Source organism: Hypomesus nipponensis, chromosome 12, assembly GCF_054491055.1.
Source record: "Hypomesus nipponensis isolate SF chromosome 12, ASM5449105v1, whole genome shotgun sequence".
Classification (NCBI taxonomy): domain Eukaryota; kingdom Metazoa; phylum Chordata; class Actinopteri; order Osmeriformes; family Osmeridae; genus Hypomesus; species Hypomesus nipponensis.
This window is the reverse complement of record NC_140372.1, coordinates 8,257,671-8,281,282: the sequence shown is the minus strand read 5'-3', so window position 1 is coordinate 8,281,282 and position 23,612 is coordinate 8,257,671. Positions and strand designations below refer to the sequence as shown.

Genomic DNA, 23,612 nt, shown 5'->3' with positions numbered 1-23,612 from the left:
GAATGAAGCACTGGTTGAATTGAATGCTAAATACAGGTTGTAACATTGCAGGCTGTAAAAACCTGTTCTCGTCTTACACCACAATGTGGTTCTAGTGCATGCGGCTGCTTCTGTATCAGTGCGTCTATTTCCACCATGAGGGTAGGAGCCCTAGGATGGGCATTGACGGGGGCCCAACAGGGCCCTTTGCCTGACTTCCCACCAACTGGCCAAGGACGGCAAGTACTTGGAGGAGGTCATAGCTGCCCGTCAAATCCCCCTCTTTTGTGATTTTGTAATGGAAACATGTAGACAGCCTCATATATTTGGGCAACAGAGAGAGAGAGAGAGAGAGAGAGAGGGGGGGGAGAGGGGGGAGAGAGAGTCTATCGTGTGGGAAGCTGGACATGACAGTTGCAATAAACAATGTAGCCATGAGTCACTGTAAAGCAGGCGAGGCGATGGCTTCTGACGTGACACAGACTGCAGGGGCTGCACACTGATCCTGTGTTGCACAGTCAGCTCCCCCCCATTAAAGGAGCGAGGAGAGTAAACAAACTTGCATGCACTTCCTGTTGGCCTGCACACGCCAGGGGCAGGAAAGGAGGGTGAAAGGAGTCATCTGTCACTTCGGCAAAAACACTCATTAGCATGACAAATGGTGCTTTGTATGAGCTTTTGACAATGTGTGCCAGTCTCATGTCTGTACAAATGAAGAACTTTCACTCAGATTAACATGACACTACTGGCTGGAAGATTCAGTACTGAGGTAGCATTTAATCTAGCTAACATTGCTGGCCTAGATTATGATTTAAAAAAAAAAGATAAATACTGTTAAGGACCTAATATTTGCGATTCCGTTTCCTATTTTACTTGAATACTGTATTCAAGTAAATTCAACATAATACTGCCAATATTCTGTCTTGTTTGTCGCCAAAATAGAATGTGATGACTGAAAGACATTTGCTTGCAACGTATGGTGTTTTTAGGATCATTTAGACTGATTCAGAATGTGAGTGTGTACTGGTTCCTTAAAAGACTAGTAACAGAGCTAACAAAGGTTCATTAGCTGTATATGCAGTTGTCAAATCTATATGGATCACAGTGGTCCTATTATTCTGAATATTCAAAGTTCCATTTGTTTAGAAGACCTTTGAAGAGGATATGCTTGAACTTTTCACATTCTGCGTTTTACAGCAAAATGTCGAAAGCAGGCAGGTCCTCTTTTAAAGGTCATTGTTGTCATGGTAGTTTGGAGAGTGCTCACAGTTTCATGAATAAAACCCCAAACCTTGATAGTCATATCAATAAATGATTTCAATTGTTTTGTAAAGTTCATGTTTGAATAAAAACAGTTCACTTTCTCACCTATCTTGTTTAAAAGACCATTGTTTGCCTTTAAGTATTAGATTTATACCACAGGTATTCTCTCAAATGCCTGTTCATTTTTTCCTCTGCTCTAAATGCTTCGTTTTCTGAAGCAAAAGCTACAGGATGCAACAGATGCACACTGGGGAGATTTGAGAAGCTCTGCTAAAGGCCCACATGGATTTTCTATCTGGGAGACGAAGGAAAGGCAGTGTATGGAGGAACATGCGTATGGGGGGAACAGAGCGATGCTAATAACATCAGATAACACCGAAGAACAATGGGTGGAGTTTCAAATGGATTCGGTCAGACTTAATGTTCTCAGCAGCATTTTACAGTAAATCACTGCTCCAAACGACAGCTTAGGGTTGCATGGCTGCGGCCCTCATTGTTCTCCCTCGCTCTCTCTTTGTCTCTCCTAATGCATAGTTTATATCAGTTTGTTTTGAGTAAGTGGTCCGGTACATTGAGGACAGTAAACATAATTGTACGGTGCATTGAATTTCAAAATTACAATCGCTTGAGAAGGCTGCTCATCTCGCTCGGTCAAAAAAAGCCCCGACAGCCTGGTGGATAATGGGACAGGAAGGGCAGTGGCAGAGTAAACAAGTCCATAATGAGACACACTCCAAAATGGCTGTTTTGGAGATGGTTAAATGCTGTGAGGTAGTCAACTGGAATAGCTTTTAATCTCTGACAGCTTTACACACGGGACTTGATTTGAGGCTGTGACCACTGTGCCAACCCTCCGTGAACCATTATGGAAACACACAAGAGATCGTCACGGTCCATTTTCAAATTCACGACCCCACATTTTGAAGTTCATTGGCCATCATTGTTGGAAGGAATGGTAAATCAACGTGATCCATGAAGTTGTGCATGTGTGCGTTTGGTATTTGTTTAAAAGGACAAATATCTGACAACAAACAGCTTTTGTGCTATGTATAAAAGCATATTACAGGGGACATGTCACACGAAACAAACATACCATGATGTACAGTGCAGTGTTGAACATGTGGTATGTATGCAAAGATGATGTTAAATCAAGCCAGCTGACACTTCTTTAATTCAGTCTTATCCACTGCTTACATGGAGCAAATATGGAGCTAACACAAGGACACAGACAGTCTAAATCAAAACCATAACAAAGTCAAATCAAAATACCTTTGATGCTGCTTTGCTGATGGGCCCAGCTGATTCAATACTAGGACTGCTCGCCTGATCAGAGCGATTCTAAATCTGCCCGCAGATTGACATTGCAGTGGTATAGTCGACACAGTGTTTAAATGTGTGTTTGAGCTTTGGTCCAAAACAAGGGTTTTTCTGATTCAGACAGTTATTTAGTATCTCTGTAGAGATATGTTCATTCTGCAGGGCATTACAAACAGGCTGTGAATGACTTCGGCAAAGGAGTGAGACAAAGCTGGGTTTTTTATATTATCGTACCACAGAGCCATGTAAATGTGGGGCTCTGCTGTGCCAGGGTTGATGCAGTATCTCTGCACTGCTGTAGTTTTATGACACTGCAAACTGTTTAAAGGGGAAAATAAAGTAAATTGAATATTAAACATCTGAACTTGACCTTCACGTGTGTCCAGTTCAGTTTTCAAAGGTTACTGGAGCCCCTAAGCACTATGTTTTAGCGGTGAAAATAATTTTCTTGATATACTATCAGAGTATGTTTATCTTCTCAGCTTGAGGTGTTGAAATGCTCAAGTCTTTCGGGTGAGGCTGAATATATGCTAAGATTACATAAATTCCAATAAATTCTGGTTCATTATTTTTTAACTCAATCAACAAGTTGCCCTTTTCACAATGTGTGCTGCAGGTTCTCCTTCAGTTCAATCACTCAGGTGAAAATGTACTCTCCCTGCATTGACATAAGAATAAAGTATAACAGAACACAGTCGCTAATATTTCCCTTCCCTGCATCAGAGACGGCCCTTTGTCTAGTGTAAACGTCAGTCAGAGGATATTACTGAAATGCTCTTATCTGAGTGCTGTTATTCTTCTACACGGGAGGATGGGAATGAACATGTGAGATAGATGGGGAGAGAACATTGCCTGCAATAGCCATTGCTCAGGGATTATCTGATCAGGTTGTGAACTCTTAATACTTAGTCAATGTAGCTGTGATGTTTAACAGAGGTACAAAGGAAGGTATAACATTTGGAATTATGACAGGGAAGTACCATGCAGATAAGCAGAATAACCATACAGAGTATGACCTACATTGTATATTTTCATAATGGAAAATGAATTATGAATGTTCTCTGGTGATAACTTCAAGAATATGTAGAATATAAATTGTTTTCATATTCTTTCTTTTTCACACTATATATCCATATCAAAAAGAGAAATATCTACAAAAAAAAACTTCAAACAAAGGTACAAAAATGTATTGTACTACATTCCTACTTCTCATTTTGAAGCCTGTATGATATTCTGATTAAATATCAGAGAATGTTTAAGTATTCTGTTAACGGTCATATAAAGGAAAGTTAATAGCTTGACACTAATTAGCATGTGATCCCTGCTGAGTCGGATTCTAATTACACACATTTGAATCAGATTAGAGTTTGCTTGGATGCATAGTGCTGCATTTCAAAAATATTTATCCGGTAGACTTTGTAACATTTGAGGGATATACTTTCCAAGAAAGAAAAACTAGTACTATTAAAGTATCTAGAAGCTGTTCCTGTTCTGTTTTCCATCTCTCTTACCCCATACAGAATGTAGACATTTTAGAAATGTTTCACTGCTGATATCTGCAGACACCATTCAACATTTCTCCTGATGCATTTCTGAGGAAGAGACGGCTAAGGGTCATGCCATTCACCAGTATACAGCAGCATTCCATCATCTCAGCTGGGACTTGCTATTATTGGCCTAAGACACATTGCTGAGCCTTGAGAGAATGGGGAAAGCTAGTAAGAAACAGTGCTCACTGCCAACGTGCTCACTGACCCAGGGGTTGACCCTGTAGACACCTCCCATGAGAGCACACCCCGATCGCTTTCCAGCTCCATTCAGCTGGAATATCATACAAACAACTACACTATAGCCAAGGATGGTGGGTTGAGAGGTAAAATGCTGCCCCAATGAAACACTGGGGGATTGTTTCCCTGGGCAAGCAAAGGTCAAACTTGACTTTAGTGCCACAGTATTCGGTTGGTGACCCAATCATCTCAACTGGTGAACAAGACGTTTGAACAAGGACTCACAGTCTGCAACATGGGGATGAGGTATTCTGTTTGCGTCTGCTTTGAACATATTTTCCGTCCCCACAATACTGTTGGATAAATGACTGCGCAAGAAATATTAGGACAAATAAAAATGAATGAATATGTTGTAGAAAGCTTTGTGTAGAAGACCACCGCAGTCTCTGTGCTTTCGTTGTCTGATGAAGTCAGTGAACCATGAGAGCTAGTTCATTTGCATTGTGATGTATCTGTAGGGTGGAACTCGTCCCTAGATGCAAAGCTGATTAAAGAGTAATGTCGCTTTGTGACTGGAGGGTAGACAGAGAAGAGAGAAATGGCCGACAACCGAATAGGGTGTCGCTTTGATGTTGAGAATACAGAAGCATGAAGGCATCGGCTGTTTGTTCTCTCCTTAATGAAACAGACTGAATCTAAATGAGGATGCATGTATAGAATACATTCCTCCGAGGTTGTTGTTTTCCGTTCTATTAATGTGATGCAGAACTTGTGTAAAGCCGCTGTTTTACAAACAATGCGCTTCTATTTGCGTAGCAGCATCCAAACCATTCATCTTTCACATCTGTTTAAATGCGTTCTGCGTACAGTGGAGCGGCTACAGTAGGAATAGTGCATATGTTCTTCATCACATTATCAGAAACCTTTTCTATTTTGCAGACTCATTCTACATATTTACTAACTTCCTGTCGATGGTTACATATCTGTGGCGATTCAGGCATTTCAAGAATGCATTGATCAGGTATGCACATGATGCACGTGATGGCATGAAAAGGGCTCAAAGGATCTCAAAGAACAAAGCACAAATTAAAACCATGAGGAGAAAAATATAGTGTTTGAAGAAGATAGACAGTTGTAGGAGTCACAATTACAGTTTTCTAATGAGCACAACATGCGGTGGGGTTTTCTCGCAATTAGTGCCTGGCTATTCCATCAACTAATTTTGTTATGTCTTAAAACAAACCAAGCATTAACAAAAAAATTAACAAACTTTATCCAACTGTGCAATGATTTGTGTTTTATTCCAATTAGGGCACCGTGGCACATTGATTTGATGCTATGTTTTTTGCTCTCTCTGGTTCCTCTATTTACTAACCTGTCAGGGCTCGTGTGGGTTTTAGCTTCAAGAAGGGCCACTCCACTTGTAGACAAAGAGGATTAGTGTGTGTCTTGACATGGTTATGTATTTACTTAGTATCGATTTAGTTTTGTAATGTTTTTTTTCAGCTTCGCTCGCATTTCTGTTGACACAACACACTGACTGAGGATGTGATGCGAGCCCATGAAAACCCTGCGACAAAAAACAACACTGCCCTTTTTCATCCGTACTTTGAGGTGACTTATTGGTTATCGTCGAAACAATCACTATTATGGATTGTCTTTTGGGTCCCTTGTCTCTGCACTTGGAACATCTTGAAAGATTTACTGAAATGTCTGTTATAGACAGTGTTTATCACACTACCCATTGGTCTTCATAGGCTCTGTGTGTAAACACATCAGGGCCATGTGGCTTGAGGCGCCATGACATGGTTCGCTGACTCTGGGCTGAGAGAAGCAGATATGTTCAGTGTTAAAGGGTTAACCCTGACCAGAAGAGGGAAGTCCTGTTATGGTGCTTTCGATAAACCTTTGACACGTGGCAGTTCATTGTACCAGGATCCATCGCCTAGGTCAACAAATCACTAAAGTCATGATCTGTCTATTTAGCCTTTTTCCTCGAGCAGCAAAGCAACCGTAAACAAAGACATTTCCAACACTCACTTAATACATTATGTACAAATATCTGTACAATTATCCTGTTACCACTTCATTACCTACCCATGGTACCTTAAAAACGATGGGACCTTAATGTGAAGAGTGAATTAAGTGACACTGTAGCAAGTTTTTGTATTTTGGGTGGAATGGGTTTATTTTACTCATTCACAGTTTTGTCGTCTTCCAACCTCCTCGGAGATGGAAAGATTCCCAGCTAGCTCTTCATCACCACAGCCATTTTTCCAATTCCACCACAAGGACAGGAGTCCCTTATCTCTTTCAAAGGTGACTGACCACAGGACCCCCAAGCATTTTTTTGATGTGCAGCTAAATCATTCAGCATCTCACTCTAGCTAACACTGAAGGGTGACACTGAACTCTCCCACTGTTCAGCTTGGTGCCTTAGGGACAGCAAGAGAGTGGTGGTCCTCACAGTGCAGTGTGGTGCCCCCTCCATGGCTGGGTAAATGGGCTGTTCCCAGACCCATTTGAGCTAGCATGGCTGCCAGAGGGGCTCCGGAGGGTTTGTCAGATGGCTGGTTCACGTGGTCCATGCGGTCCTGTGGAGGGAGACCTGCGAGACCCTGATGGATTTGATAGCTGAGCTTTTGGAGGACAGATGGTGTGCGCTGAGGTGATGGCTGTGGTTGTTTGTGTGTGTGTGTGTGTGTGTGTGTGTGTGTGTGGAAGGGCAGCTGATGAACAAGGGGATTTAATGCCTCATGACCCAGATCCGTCCTAAGCAGTGGCTGTGTCTCTAGTGTAAGGATATACGTGGTGTGTGTGTGTGTGTCAGTCAAGCTTGTGTTTTCTCGATTGCATCGTGCACATTGTGCATTTCAGTTGTGTGGCTTACAATGCAGCAGGTTTGCATGCTCTGAGACTGACACAGAAATCCACTGTGTAAGAGTCATCGAGGCTGGAAGGAGGAGTGCCCGGGACGCGGAACTGTATGTGCTTGACTTGCTCCGTATCCCTCCTCCTCCATCACTGTCACACGGTTGTCCCCTACCTGCACGACCTGCCACTCTGAAGGAGCTCAGATCCCTCTTCCCTCCCTCTACAACAAAAAGCACCTCTCTCCCTCCCTCCCTCTCTACCTCCCTCCCTCTCTCTCTCTCTCTCTCTCTCTCTCTCTCTCTCTCTCTCTCTGTCTCTCTCTCCTCTCCCTTTTCTTGCCCTCTACCTTCCTTATCCTCGCCTCACTCACTGTTAGACTCCCCACTTGGAGGCTTGATGCCTGTCACAACTCATACTTCAATGCCATCTGCACTCTCAAGACATCCGCATCCTCCGTGGAGACGTGTGGAGAAGCTGTGTACAGTCAGGGTCATCGCATGGAGCTCCTTTACCTCTGGGCTTAGTCACCACTGACACATGCCCCGGTGGGCTCGCTGTCATGACAAGCATGGATATTAGAGAAAACAATGCAATTCAATGTTTTACTGTGTCATATGTCATAGTATGTGGTGTCACTGAAATCTAAAATTGGCCAAATCACCATCCCAATCATGGTTGTGTCCTTGCAAACTATCATCAAGCTTAACAGTCTGTGTGACTAGGTGTCAACTGGAGGAGAAGATACGTAATGTCTTCAGGTCATGTTCGAGGTCAGTCTTCTTTTTAGCACACACACATGTGAGCGGCCATCTTTTTTACCCCTCAGTGGCTGAGTTTGGGATTCGTCAGAGATGCTCATTCCAGCTTCCCGTCTTCAGGCTGAAGGCTGAGCGTGGAATGTTAGGACTAATGATTCTATAAGCTTTAATGATGAGAGTGTCAGAGCAGCGAGCAAGCCTAAGGCTGGCCATCATCCAAGCCAGAGTGATGAGAAGGTAGGCATCACTCAGGCATCCATACGTCAATATCCAAGTCAAGAGAGAGGAGATTATAAATAGCATGATTTTTAAGACTAATCTGGGTCAGATCTTTAGCCTTTTCAGGGTCTTGTACCATATGTAGAATTACTATACTGTAAAGATAGTTGGCACCACTTTCCTTAACCAGCTTAACAATATATATATATATATATATATATATATAGCGGCATAGGTTTAACCACATTTGTGAGAAGTCACAGTGTGGGGAAGGGGTGTAAGGGGTAAGTGGAGGGTGTGTAGGGGCAGTTAAAGGTTGTGTCACCAAAACAAGATCAATGTTGACATCCACTTACCTATGGAAATCCCAGCCTCCCTCATACCAGGAGTCAGGTGGCTGAGCAGTTAGGAAATTGGGCTAGTAAAAAGGTTGCAGGTTCAATTATCGGCCGTGCCAAATGACGTTGTGTCCTCGGGCAAGGCCCTACATCCTACTTGCCTCGGGGATAATGTCCCTGTACTTACTGTAAGTCACTCTGGATAAGAGCGTCTGCTAAATGACTAAAATGTAAATGTAATGTACCAAGTTTCACTTGATATCGAAACTGTCATTGTAGAGTAACTACAAGTTGTTACTATAGGTATTGCTCTAGTTACAATGTAGTTCATGTAAAGTTCTACATACCATTTATATTGGAAGTCCTTAGTTTTGCTGGTTTCCCTCCATAGTCATCAACGTGATACCTTTTCTTAGAGCGTCACATTCTGTCAGTACTATGGACATATTGGAGTGTGATCTCCACCCACTATCCAGAGCTAAGTCTGGCAGGCTGCGCTTTATCTGGGCTCTGGATCTCTCCTCCACCGTGGTCAGTCTGTTCTGTGCGGATGGAACTCATGGGCAGAGAGAGGGAACAGCACATTTATCTCAGCTTCCTGTTCTTATTTTTTTGGGGGGGTTTGGTCATTTACATATGACATGTAGTGAATATGCAAGGTGCAGGTTTTATGATCTCACTTCCTTTATTACAAAAAAGGATGTGATAATTTATTTGTATACAAATAATATAAATATATATACTATTATATATTAAACATTCATTTTTTCATTATATGTTTTGTCAGTGATGGTGGGCTCATGTTTTGCATGACTGAACACTGTATGAATTACCACTGTGATGTAAATGACTTCTAGTGTACTGAATGTTTTGACGGTATAATTTTAGATCACTGTGGCTGCACCTCAAAGCTGTGGATATTTAAACATGCACCCTCCACAGATCAGTGAGTCTGACTGCATAGCAAACCTGGGTAGGCACCTTTTACCCTCTTCAGACCTGATTGATAGGGGTGTGTTGTCAGATATTGAAAAATACAATTACAGATGTTCAAACCAATCACAAGTAAAAGTGAGCCTAGAAGGTTATAATTATATTGCACGTGAGCAAAACAAAAAATTATCTAGCCTGACTTCCTGTCTTGTTGCGCTCAGATAAGTGAAGGTTTCCCCTGATAAGCAAATCAAAATGTTAATTCCTCCCTGAACCCGGTGTTGTCGCATTCTTTGATGTTGCCAAATGCAAATCTTTCTCCATTGAGGTAAACAGTATTGTTGTTTGGAGTAGGTAGATGTTTGGGCTTATTGTTGGGCAAGGGAGTCAGATCTCATCAAAAGGTGTTTTGCAAATTCAAGATGGGATGCACATTGTTCTGCCACATCAAATAGGCTCTCGATAATGAAGTCACGCACATTTGCCTTTGCTTTTGTTGTGGCCGACTGGAGAATAGAAAGGTACAACTCTCTATACTGAGGAATCAATTCAGCTTCACGTCAAGCAAAAACATGACAGAGTATTTCTAGTTTTCATTTATTGTTTGCATTTGCTTGTTTCTTAAGCTCCTGATCCATGACCTAGAACGACCTGTAATCTTTTCCATCATTGCAGACCCCTAAAATGGCCTAATCCAAATGACTCTTTAAAGCCCCTGGTCTCAGCAAACACACGGCAGTGCAGTGCATCAATTTGCTGCCTGCTGAATGTGTAAATAGAAGAAGAGAACTGCAGGGAAATGTCCACATTTGTCTTTCTCACTCGTAATTATAATGCCATTTGGAGTGTGAGTAATTGCTCCACTGTCATTTAAAATCCACCACACTAATACGGCCACATTTGCCAGCAACAGTGGATCCAGTTTGACAGCTGCTGCATGTTTGTGTCTCTGAGTTACTGTCAATCACAGGGTATTATGTTAAACATGGGAAACCCACCTGCCCCAGATGTGCTCTAATCCCTTCACTTGATTATGGACTGCAACGGGACAAGATGACCGACTCTGAGGCAACACTCTTTGTGTGGTCATCTTCTACCTGCTGAGTTTGACTCGAGCCCACGGCACGGCTCTGGCTCAGGGATGGACAGATTTACTACAACTTGACAGACAGACGGTGGTTTTACAATATTCTCCACTAGCCTCCTCAGAGGGGATGACCTGACCTTGTTCAGATAATCCTACACACCCCCCTCACATCATTTCCTTTGATAATTACCATTTCATCTGGGAGCCAAAGGGATTATCTTCTAGACTGAGAGAACAATTAGACACTATTACCATCAGACTGCCATTTTGCTGGTCTTTTTCTCATCATATTCTGACGTCAAGTCAGGTAGTCTAACCCTTAAGTTTTAAAGGATCAGACATGTAAAGTCTCAATGTAATTCAGTGATTCTTAACGGATAGCCCTCTCATAGTTCATTTGATACAGTAAATATAAGAGAAAACTAATTGTAACATGGCCATATTGTGCATATTTATGTTAGTATTTATTTATTCCCTGACGACGTAGCTCAAATTGTTTTTTAGATGCTATTCACTCTCATTCATACTGGTGATGTAGTGTTTTGTTCTTTTAGTAGACAAGCCATGGCTTTATGCCAGTGTATTGTTTGGAAAATGCCTTGCAGATTCCCTTGTTCTGAGTCAACTCCCAGCATGGTTCCATGAGATCAATACCATTCAAGTTTTACTGTAAGTATTCAACCATATCCAATGCACAATACGGAACGACTTAAACATGGAAGGGATTGTTTAATCCAGCATTTCAGTGAGATATCTATGCCTTGATTTTCTTCCTTATTTCTTTCTTTGTCCCCCAGACTGCTATTTTATGGTTTTGCTTGCCTCTTTGAAGCATGCATTGTGTTTATGTGCAAAGCACACAGAGAACTCGTATTGTGTGCATTTGGCATCTTACAGTAAACGAACGACAAAGAAGTGTATGTCATTGAAAAGAGAATGCACATCCATGCGTATTCTGGTGCCAAAACATACTCTATGAGTAGAACTGTGACCCACAATAATTGTGTAAGCCCTGTGGAGACACTAACACAGCGATAGAGAGAAGGGATTGCTGGAGAGATAAAGAGAGAGAGAGAGATAGAGAGAGAGAGAGAGAGAGAGAGAGAGAGAGAGAGAGAGAGAGAGAGAGAGAGAGAGAGAGAGAGAGAGAGAGAGAGAGAGAGAGAGAGAGAGAGAGAGCGAGAGAGAGAGTTGCAAGCTTTGGGCTGTTCTGTACTGAAGAAGGTCTTAGTTTAGGACGCTCACAGGAGACGTCACTCACCAGACTTGTCACTGTTTCAGAGGACATTATGCAACCCAGTGATATTGTGTTGTGATATTAACATTCTCTCAGATGCATCGTCCACAGTGTTCTGAAGTTGAATCTATATTGGAGAGAGTATTATTGCAAACGTATTTTCCATATTGACTTCTAACATTTTAAGGATGCACTGTGTATCTTTGTTGTCAGTGACTGGCATTTCAGTAATATTCTATTTTCAATACAGTGGAAGAAAGGCTTTCATGACAAATTCATTGTGGACTTTCATGTTCAAAAGAAAATAATCAAAAAGTATAGTAAGACAAGGTAATATCCTCATAGTTGAAGCTGACTGCGCTAGTGGTCCTTTTAGTTTTTGTCCACAAAACATATCCTTTTTGGAAAGAAATAAGGGAAAAAACTGGTAATTTTTTCCCCTAAATCAATCATGTGGCTATGCGTTCTATGATGTATATAGGCTAATGTCAATACGAGCACTTTAGAATTAAATCTTTGGATAGTGTGAGAGTAACAAGAAGAAGACCTGAGGGTCATGGGTTCCCTCTAAGGCGCAGGGGAGGAAAGAGGCCTGGGGGTCATCCGGGGGGCTGCCATGGGCCTTGTTATCCACTCTGCCCCTCTGTCATCCACTTCCACCTCACCGTGACAAAAAGGGATTGGCTCTCTATCAAAGAGCCACAAGGCACCTCTCCTCCTCCAGTCGTCATCCTCTCATTCCATTTGTATTGTTTGTCTGTCTCAAGTCTCTGGTGGCAGAGAGTGTGGTGCCACTGCCAGTATCTGGGCACTGAGCATTGAGATCCAAGGTCTGGCGAGGGTGAGATTCAGTCAACCCTCCCAGGCCCCTCAAGCTAATGTCTTTTAACAGTACACTTCCCCTCATTTGTTAACATGCTTCTGATTGGGCGTCTGTTCACATGCTTGTCTGAGAGACCTCACACAAGTCTCTGTAACCCATCTCCCATGCAGCCTATGGATTATAAGTTAGCATAAGACTGTAGACCTGCGTCACAATGTAGTAAATTGAAGCAATGAATGACAGACTGAAATAATGAATTAAGTAACACTCACTCATTAATTGGCCCACAAATTTTCCCTACGTCTTGATTTTATGTACATGTATACATTTTGTGTAAATGTTCGTTACCAGCAGAATGTGCCAAACGTTCATATTTCGTATCACCAACCAATGGCAGGATTCCTCAGATGTGAACAGGAAAGTCCATTGATTCTATTATCTTCTTTTTGTGTTTTCGCTTCAGGGTTTTTAAGCACAGGAGACCAAGCAGCAAAGGGCAACTACGGACTGCTGGATCAAATTCAAGCCCTGAGGTGGATCAAAGAGAACATCCAGGCCTTCAAAGGGGATCCGAAAAGAGTGACCATATTTGGTTCTGGAGCTGGAGCTTCCTGTGTGAGCTTGCTGACTCTCTCACACTACTCAGAAGGTATGTTGGGGTAAAACCCCAAAGTCTTTCAATCTGTCATCATTATATAGTTTTAGTAGATGTCAGAAAGTGGCTAGATTACTAGTCAGTCTATGAATCTATAAAGTAGAATTTTTGCAGACATTAAACGGTATACACGGTCGTTTAGCAAATTCCTGTAAAACCATCAAAACCCATTAAATGTCAATTGTTATTTAGAATAGAACAAAAACCCAGGTGGAAAGGACTGTCATGGGATTTTTCATTGCTTTGATTTAGTAGCTATCAGACAGCAGACTCTGTAGTAAACAAGAGCAAACAGGGGTATTTCTTTCACTGTGAGCCGTGAATTATTGAGAGAGTCAGGTTACACCGCCCTGACTTTTCAGAGATTTCATGTAGCGTCACATTTCATCGCCACATGTTCCAGTCAAAGAGATAACAGGCAGAGTGTGTGCACAGGTCCAACCAAGCATAAAATAATGCCCCAGTCACTAGATATTTGTGTGACCAGCTGGAGGAAAGTGGTGGGTGGATATCAGGATTGATACAACAACACCATCCCACATTTACATCTGGTTGTTTTTCATCATTGAAAGCAGAATTCTAAAAATGTGCTTCCGAAGGTCATCCTGGTAAATAACAAACAGTTCTCGCTTTGATTTGCCTCAGCCCATTGCACAGTATAGACAAAGGAAGACAAATGAAAGTTATACACAACTGATTTTTTACAAGGTAAATGGCGGTGAAAATTACCTTCCCCAAAGAAGTCTACTTTTTTGTAAAGCTCTCTCTTGAAAGTCACTTTGGATAAAAGTGTCTGCTAAATGAATACAATGAATAAATGTTGGACAGAATCAATGACGGATCCCTAACAGATATTTGTGTTTATTTAGTGAAGTTCAGACTTTATTTCAGTTCACATAAATCAGCATTAATTTAGCAAGAAACTGAAGCGCCTTGTAGTCTTCAATGGACTTAATGTCTCTGTCCATGCGTAGAGGAGCCTCAGTGGGGACACTGCTAGCTTTGATGGCCAAAACCAGACTTGACTAAAAGCAGAGCAAACCACTCATGGTTGTGCTTAGACTCCAATTCAACATTATACCATTAATCCTACAGTATTTCCTGTTGTTGTATCCATCACGAGGAAATGATTCCCATCGGCCCAAGTCCTCTCTTTCAGCCATTTGGAACTGTCCTGGAGCATTTTGGAGTGGGTTCACTGACGGTATTGAAAATGAACCAATAACAACTTCAGGAACCTTCTTCACTAGCTTCTTGTCCTTGGTAGCTCAATCCCCTTTTAGGGCTCCATTGACTGGTGTTTGTGGTTAAAGTGGACATGGCCTGCTAGTCACTGAATCCCCTTATCAGCCCTTTTAGGGAGATCCTCTTGTTCTTCCTCAGTCCAACATCCCGTGTGTGTTTCACCTTCCCTCTGCTGCGCCTGACTGAGCAGGCTGAGGTAAAGCACAGAGGCAGACACACCAGGTTTAAATTAACATTGCTGTCAGGCTTTAACTGATACTCTTCATGGAAATAGCATGGGGGAAAAGAACTGTTCTGCTAACTAGGCCTTGCGGGAAATGTCTTCCCCGCTTGGAACATACTTTTCAAGTCGTCCTCGTTGAGTCACCACTGTCTGTGCGACAGTATAAATAGAACAAACATATAAGCGGGGTTCCTAGTGCGTTGTGGCCTATTTGCAGAGTGGCAGATCTTGAAGTGGCGCTCCAAAATTCAGCATGTAAAATAGCCTACGGGCCTCATTGCCGGATAAAATACTTTTATTTAGGTTTCATTCATTAAAAATCTGTTTACAGTGCCCATATTCTGAATTGCTTTGGTAAATGTCATCATGAAGATGACTTAAATTAATTTCTATTGTTTTAGTGGCATATGATATTCTAAACATTGACACAGTGATATTCATCCAGTGCAAGTATTTCCCACCACTCCACAATATTTTTTTTTTACTGCTAATCTGCATCTCCATAATTGTAAATCATATCAAATGTGTATTGTTAAAAAAAAAATATATACATACATGTGTAGTTCTTTCTCCATCTAATCTGATGACAAATGATTGACCAGGTGACCTATAGGATGTGTGATTCTAACTTCAGTCTTCCCTAACAGATCTGTTCCAGAAAGCCATCATCCAGAGTGGCACAGCTTTGTCCAGCTGGGCTGTCAACTACCAGCCTGCCAAATACACGCGGGCGCTGGCAGAGAGGGTGGGCTGTAACATGCTGGACACAATCGACCTGGTGGAATGCCTACAGAACAAGAACTACAAAGAGCTCATAGAGCAATACATCAGCCCAGCTAAATACCACATCGCCTTTGGGCCTGTCATCGACGGCGACGTCATTCCCGACGACCCCCAGATCCTGATGGAGCAGGGTGAGTTCCTCAACTACGACATCATGCTGGGCGTCAACCAGGGCGAGGGCTTCAAGTTTGTGGACGGCATCGTAGACAGCGAGGACGGCGTGTCTGCCAACGACTTTGACTTTGCCGTGTCCGACTTTGTGGACCATCTGTACGGCTACCCAGAGGGCAAGGACACCTTACGGGAGACCATCAAGTTCATGTACACGGACTGGGCCGACAAGGAGAATCCCGAGACCCGGAGAAAGACCCTGGTGGCTCTTTTCACTGACCATCAGTGGGTGGCACCGGCAGTGGCCACAGCTGACCTTCACGCCCAGTACGGCTCGCCCACCTACTTCTACGCCTTCTACCACCACTGCCAGAGCGACATGAAGCCCAGCTGGGCTGACTCGGCCCACGGAGACGAGGTGCCCTATGTGTTCGGGGTCCCCATGATTGGCCCCACTGACCTCTTCAACTGCAACTTCTCCAAGAACGATGTGATGCTGAGTGCTGTGGTTATGACATACTGGACCAATTTTGCCAAGACAGGGTAGGTTTACCTCCAACTACTAATGTGTGCACACTGTTGTCTAATTTCCCTGAAATAAAATGATGAAAATATATTGAATACATATTCATATCCAACATGAGTCTTCTACTGGACATTCTCTATTAATGTATCCCTTGAAGCTACTGAAAATCCAATATAGTTAATGAAGTAAACCAAGGACTTGGAGAGGTGCTGTGTGGGCGCCAAAAAATCTTTACAGAATTCTATCGGTCCTGGGTAGGACATATTATTAAAATACTTTCTCAGTTTTGGTATTTCAGTCACATCTTTTGTTTCAAGTGCAGCTGTGATTAGGTATCTGCATGTTTGTGATCAAGTCAAACTGAAAATTCACTTAAAGGTGAATAAATAAAGTGTTGATCTGCTTCATAGGCTGTGGCTTTCGCTCCCTGGCTCCCCTGTTGGCATGCATCCCATTGATGGAAGTTCAGCAGGGGATAGATTGGCTGCCTTATCGACGTGTTTGGAGACTCTATTCTCTGAGTGCTTTTTGCTTTCCCGGAGTGCTTCAAACACAGCAACCGGCAAAAGCAAATGTATTTTTTGGAGTGTCCGTTTTTGAAAAGAGACTCTCTCACGGTAACCCTCCAAAACACTCCAATTGTTATCCTTGACACCACATGGAGGATTTCTAAAACAGAGCCAAAATGCATATTGAGGATACAGCGCATCACAGCACATCATCAAATTCCCATAACTGTACAGTGAAGCACAATAGGTTAAAAGGAAGGAAGAACATGTAATAACCGGTGGTTCTGTGGACTTTCTTTCTTTGTTTGTAGGTGTATGTGTATGTGTGTGTGTGTGTGTATGTGTGTGTGTGTGTTTGTGAGTGTGTGTGCGCGGTGTGTCTGTCTGTGTTATGTCTTTGTGTACGTACAGGATGTCTACGTCCACAGACAGGACCACAGTGCAGTGTGTAAAATAAGATGTTTTGACAGTCATCTGCAAAGCAGCTTTGTGTCAGGCAGGGAGAGATAGCCGTGAATACATTTGTGAGCATCTGAGCTCGGCTCGCATATGCGCCACCCCCTCTGGCGATAAGCAGAGCTGGGTAGGCTGGGGTATATTTATAACTGTGACTTTCATAAACCTGTAATTCTCAGAAAGGTGTGCCTCCTCCTTTAGTAGTTCATCTACCACTGGGATCAGGAGCTTGGAGAAAGCTGATAGTTTTACCACAGTATGGTATTATTCTCTCCTCCAATTCTCACGAGACGCCAGAAATGTATTTATCAGCTCAATGAGCATGGAGGCCTGGAGCGTTGTCGTTATGACAAGTATCTGGTGACAGAAGAAAAAACATATTGTTCAAACATATGTTTCTGCAAGGCATACGGCCCCAAGTTAAACTGTACGGTGTCCCAACATACTACTGTACCATATGCACGTACAGTATGGCATGCACATATTATGCAACATATGACTACAGAATGTTCTCTTAGGATAGAGGGATCAAATTGCTTGAAATTGTGGTAGAACACAAATATTTCCTAGCGGGATAATAAAGTTAAAGTTGAATTCATAAAATTCAAAATTCATTTTTTTTAAAATCTTACTTAAAGATTTTCTATGCATGCCCACACTTTTCATGGTATTCATGAATGGAACAGGGTTGGAATCAGTTCAGGTATGAACAAGGGAGAAATATGGTCCTTTTTGGTGGGTTGACACACAATACTTTTCCTTGAATAAGGAAGTATGAAATTGTACGTAATTGGATCACAGGCGGCATATTTGATGCAATCATCCCTATTTACAAATGAATTACTTTAGATTCTTTGATCTTCTATGATTCCACATGGATTGTGGAGTGACAATCTTCACCGGTATCCCATCAGCAGGATATACTGTCATGCAGGATTAAGCACTGAACTATCATCTACTCCCCTGGGATTCACTGTTCGGCACCTCTCCCCTCCTGCTTCCATGATGGACAGAGCCACGATAAAACAGCCTTAACACGTCTGCTTACCACAGCTGGGGAAAGGCTGCGTTTCTCACGAAGGGTGTGTGTGGGGGGGGGGGGCTGCGTGTCCTCTGGTGCACCCTGGGAGCAGGCCACGACTCACGATGAGTCTCCTCCCATTCAGCATTCGGCATTCAGCCGGAGATTCCCCTCCTCGCAGTCCTCAGTGTCAGCTACAAGGTTGCAGTCTTGACTTTACTTACATAGTCCTAGAAAAGTTAATGATATCACTTCCAGTGTCACTGGAGAGAGCCGAGTTGATTCTAACACTAGGCAACAATACAATACTGTGTCTCTGAAGCTTCCAATGATGAACAGTGAACTGTGTTACAGTGAATCTGAAAAGGGACAGTGTATTGAGAGGACATTTTGTTCTCTTGCTCATTTCCCTATGAATCAGTTGATAACATGTGACAATGAAGTGAGGATAGGAAAATGCATTAGACTCATTGAACCATGAAGCCATCATCATCCAACACCATGAATTGTCACTGAAAACCCAAGTCTCATGGGGAATTTTATATTTTCATTTATGACTCCATCATCTGCTTAAAATAATTCTTCTTTTTCTATTCCACTGAATTTGCACAATTCTTGATTTCCTTTGATTTCCTTGAAGACTTTTCATGTCAGACTTTTTGTCTAAAGTCATCTACAATAGTTTCATCATGACTTCTCTTATCTCTTATCTCTCTCTCTTATCTCTTCAGTGATCCCAATCAGCCGGTGCCTCAGGACACTAAGTTCATCCATACAAAGCCCAACCGCTTTGAGGAGGTGGCCTGGTCCAAGTATAACCCAAAGGATCAGCTGTATCTGCACATTGGCCTCAAACCCCGGGTCAGGGACCACTACCGCGCCACCAAAGTGGCCTTCTGGCTGGAGCTGGTGCCTCACCTACACAACATTAACGAGTTATTCCAATATGTTTCCACTACCACCAAGATCCCCCCACAGGACACCACTCCTTTCCCCTACACAAAGCGTTTCCCTGGGAAGACCTGGCCATCGACCACACGCCACCCCGGGGTGCCGCCTGCTAACACCAAACAGACCACTGACCAGCGTAAGGGCGGCGACCTGACGGACGAGTCGGCAGTGGTGATAGAAACCAAACGGGACTACTCGACGGAGCTGAGCGTCACTATCGCTGTGGGCGCCTCCCTCCTCTTCCTCAACATCCTGGCCTTCGCGGCCCTTTACTACAAGAAGGACAAGCGGAGGCACGAGTCCAACCGGCGAGGACCCAGCCCGCAGCGCAACTCCACCCCGGCCATCGCGGCGGCCAACGCCAACGACATCGCCCACTTGCAGAACGAGGAGCTGATGTCCCTGCAGATGAAACAGCAGCAGCTGGAGCACGAGCACCACCACGAGTGCGAGTCCCTCCAGACCCAGGACACGCTCCGCCTGACCTGCCCCCCCGACTACACGCTCACCCTGCGACGGTCGCCCGACGACATCCCTCTCATGACCCCCAGTACCATCACTATGATCCCCAACTCCCTGGCTGGTATGCAGCCTCTGCACAACTTCAACACCTTTGGCGGCAGTCAGAACAGTACCAACCTGCCCCATGGGCACTCCACCACCAGGGTATAGCTCCACCAGAAATGGCAAGTGTGACAGCTGCCAGCTTCTCCATCTCGGGGGCTTGGTGGTATCTGTCTGTATTCGCTAAACATGTCGGACACAACCTAGGAGTTTAAGAGAAGGGCGTTTCGCACAGACTCATCTCAGTGGATGAGATGTTATTTTGCTACCATGCCTTCTTGAAGAGTATATCAGAAACCCAATATGAACAACTGACATGTTAAAAGTGAATGTTACTATTGAATATACTGTATTTGGAGCTAAGCTTGAGGAAGGAGTTTTACCAAAATAATGGCATCTGAAGACAAGTGATAACTTGCTTTAGAATGCTTGAAGAGACTATTCAAACGATAGGGTTTTCAGTGATGACAAGGAATACTTTTTGGAAGATTTTTGTGCCATAAAATACTGTACATCATAGGAAAACATCATACAATACAATAGAGAAAGACCAACATGCATTGGTGAAGTAAAGCTATCACTGAGTATAATGACATGGGCACAGAATTTCAAACTCCCCAGCCTGAAATGTATTTATGAAAACTTTGTAAAAACAAAATGGTATATAGTTGTGAGTAAAACAAAAAGAAAAAAAGAATAGAGCTTCTATTGTTGTTTTAAGTTGAAATATGGCTATATTTCAAGCTTGTGCTTTCTGTTAAGGTGTGTAAATATACAGTTTCAATCACATATTCTGTTTCAATTAAACTTGTGTTTCATTGTTTTCACAACAGAAAAAAATGCGAACATCCCATTTCTTTAAGAACATTTGTGTCTTGACAGTCATTCTATAATGTCTTGTGTGTTCCTTTGTGTTCATTTTTGAGGCATTGCATGTCCGAGTACAACTTTATAATCTCCACGTTCAGACATTGTCTGAGGTGATGGTTTATTATGTGGGTTCATTTCCATCACCTACTTCATCCTGTTTTGCTTCTAATCATTTTTTGTAGGCTATTTTATGTCGAGCAATCTCAACACTGCCTGAGCTTCAAATGTGACCAGCAATGTATTATTTAGAGTAAAAGGCAGTGGATTTTGGTATCAATATTAGTTGGATATGTTTGTAAAGAATATATGTTAGATATTTCAAATTGTCATTTGCTAGCAATATGTTAAGTATTGTGCAAGGCTTGTGATATTTTGGGTTACAACGCAAGTGAATGAGTGTAAATAATAATAATAATGATATTAATAATTATAATAAGTACAGTGAAAAGTAACCATTAACCCAGATTATTTCAGTTCTGCATCCTATTACCGAAAAACAAAACAAAGCAAAACAAAGCAAGTATATATATAAAAAAAGATTTATAAAGCTACATTTGTAAATTCTATGATATCCTTGCCTTTGGTTCTTCTCCTATCATAATATACCAAGGGTTTTAATGTAGGATTTGAAATTCTTTAGTTTGTCTTAAATTGTTTGCGGTTTTGCCTTAAGTGATAGATGATATTTCTGGCTGGACACCTGTATAAAGATTTTCTGCAGCATTTTTAATAAAAAATCACAGTATTTTCTAAAAGGTTTTGTGTTCCAGTGTGTGGCGTTATACTGTATGTGGTCTATGACGCAGACATACTACATGTTTTACACAGATGGGATGAAAAAAAAGACTACAAAAGATCCAAAAAAGATCTGAAAAAGATCCATAGTGACTCTGTTTTGATTCAAACGCAATGAAGACTGACATTTCCATGTAAACAGGTATGGCTCATTGCTATTCCTCTACTCTTACTTTCTTTGTACTGATGAAAAAGTTCTCAGATTCATAATGTATGGCAGATTGTTACTGTTTTTAGGCCCAGTTTCCCAGACATGGAGTAAGCCTAGTCCTAAAGTAAGAGAAAAATGCAATGAAGATCTCAATTGAAATTATTTTAGCCTGCGACTATAGGCTTAATCCATGTCTGGGAAACTGTGCCTGAAAAATGTAAACAATGGAAATCTTACATTACACTAAGAAAGTTAGATTGCATTTCAAAATGTGTATAGAAAGAAAGATAAACATAACTAATAAGCTTCATAAATGGTTGAGGTGCTCAGGAAATGAAAAATAGATAAATTAAAAGCCCCAATGCACTCCTGCATCGGTTAGATGGCCTCTAGTGTCATTTGCATACAGGGTTGTGACACTGCGTATTGCGCAAAATTCCTTTACAATGCTATCTCCCTCCTAACCACTGTTCAATCTGTTGATCCTTCTTCAAACAACCAAAGCAAATTAGTTTTTGACTTAAAACTGAAGTGACAGCAGGGGGAAATTGAAATCTTTAACAGTTATTTGCAGTTACTGAGGCACAGTAGATGTCTCTATACAATGTCTGACGTTGAACTTTGGAAAAAGCCTGACAAAGGGTATTGCTGCCATTGTAAAATGTTTCATTTTTTGTTCAATGCTTCAGCCAAGGGATTGTTTTATCCACGCACATTTGATCAGCGAGTATTAAATATTGAAGGATTCCTGATATCTCAAAACAAACAAAGCAGTGCGAGCATGTCTCTGGCAGTCTCTCTAATTGGCATGTTGTTTATGCTTGGGGTAATCGGGTTGGGGGGTGGGGGAGGGGGACACTGCTTGAATACTCAAGACCGACTGGAAGTTAATTAAGCTGGCGAAAGCATTCCATCACTCACCCGGGTCCCTGGACTGTCATTCACGTGTGCCACTCTCCGGACAGCCATTACCTTGGCGTATTGATCTCTGCGTTGACAAGTTGGCCAACCAAATAAGAGCAGGCAGGAATGAGTGAGGATGATGGGGTTGGATGGCTACCCAGGGAAGGACACACAAAGCCCATTGTGACCCCCCCCCCCACACACACACACAGCTTTACCATCCTCCTTATTGCTAGTCCTGTCCTATTCTTTTTTTTATTTTTTTCAAAACATGAATTAAGATGCAGGTAAATACCTCTGCATCCAACTCAGTTGATTGCATTCCCTCCCTTGGTAGCAAGACCTTAATAGATAGAATATAAAATCTACTGAGCCAATATATATGCTGAACAGTTAAGTGGAGAGGAACGCTCAACAGCAAACCTGCCAAGGTAATGATAATGGCCTTGAGAAATCTTTTTACCTTTTCTATAGGATAATGTCCTCTTTCGAATCTTCGTCTTGGTAATACTTTTCTCCTTGAATATGTGAAGAGGCACTAGGACCTTGGAGCATTCATTATATTTTATGTAAATGGTTGACTCAATTTTATGGTGAAATCTACAGAGATCAGCGTGTTTGTGCCATGTTAGTTTCTCGGTGTTAACATCAGAGTGTCAATCACAACAAACAGAAGGTGTGTGTGTGTCTGTGTGAGTCAGAGAAAGAGAGAGCGTTTTTCAGGTCTTCTTTCTCATATACATACAGTACGTGTCTCTTTTAACTTCTTTAAGATGATCTGTAGATGCTGGCTTTCTTTTCAGGAGTTTCCAAATACTGCATCCAGTCAGTGTCCTGTAATAGATGCCTTGACTTTCTGGGTAGAAGGGAATGGGGTTTTCAGCCCCCTGCTCCAGCACAGGAAAATGGCTGCCCAGCTGGACCACTGTGAGGCTGAAATGGACTAATGTGGTAAGCTCTCAGCATCTGGGAAGGCAGCTGTGAATCTCTAATGGGCTCGTTTCTCTTACTTTCCTATGGATTCACCACAAAAACAGTCTAATAAAAGTCCATTAGATGCATACATGCCATAGCAAATGTGAGAGGATGTGAATGGCCCCCGAAATGTACAAGAACTAAAAAACTAAAAAAATTACGTCGCGGGGTTGGAGAGGAGGGTGGGGGGGGGTTGAAAGTAATTATGTCATTGGAAGTGGCTGCCTGACTGCAGAGCAGATGTACGGCCATCTTGCGTGCTAAGCTGTTTCACCATGGATCCCTTCCAACTATTCTCCCCTAGCTGATGGTAGACATG

At 42.4% G+C, this 23,612-nt stretch overlaps 1 protein-coding gene across 1 annotated transcript in view; it reads left to right on the top strand.

Annotated features, from left to right (window-relative positions):
* Positions 1-21,184, top strand: part of nlgn4xa (neuroligin 4 X-linked a) — a 32,786-nt gene extending 11,602 nt beyond the window's left edge. Inside the window, exons 3-6 of the mRNA XM_084668585.1 lie at positions 12,500-12,562; positions 13,019-13,204; positions 15,326-16,115; positions 18,816-21,184. Coding sequence (XP_084524711.1) covers positions 12,500-12,562; positions 13,019-13,204; positions 15,326-16,115; positions 18,816-19,707 — 1,931 coding nt within the window. The 3' untranslated portion in view covers positions 19,708-21,184. The remainder of the gene's footprint in view (positions 1-12,499; positions 12,563-13,018; positions 13,205-15,325; positions 16,116-18,815) is intronic.
* The last annotated feature ends 2,428 nt before the right edge of the window (positions 21,185-23,612 follow it).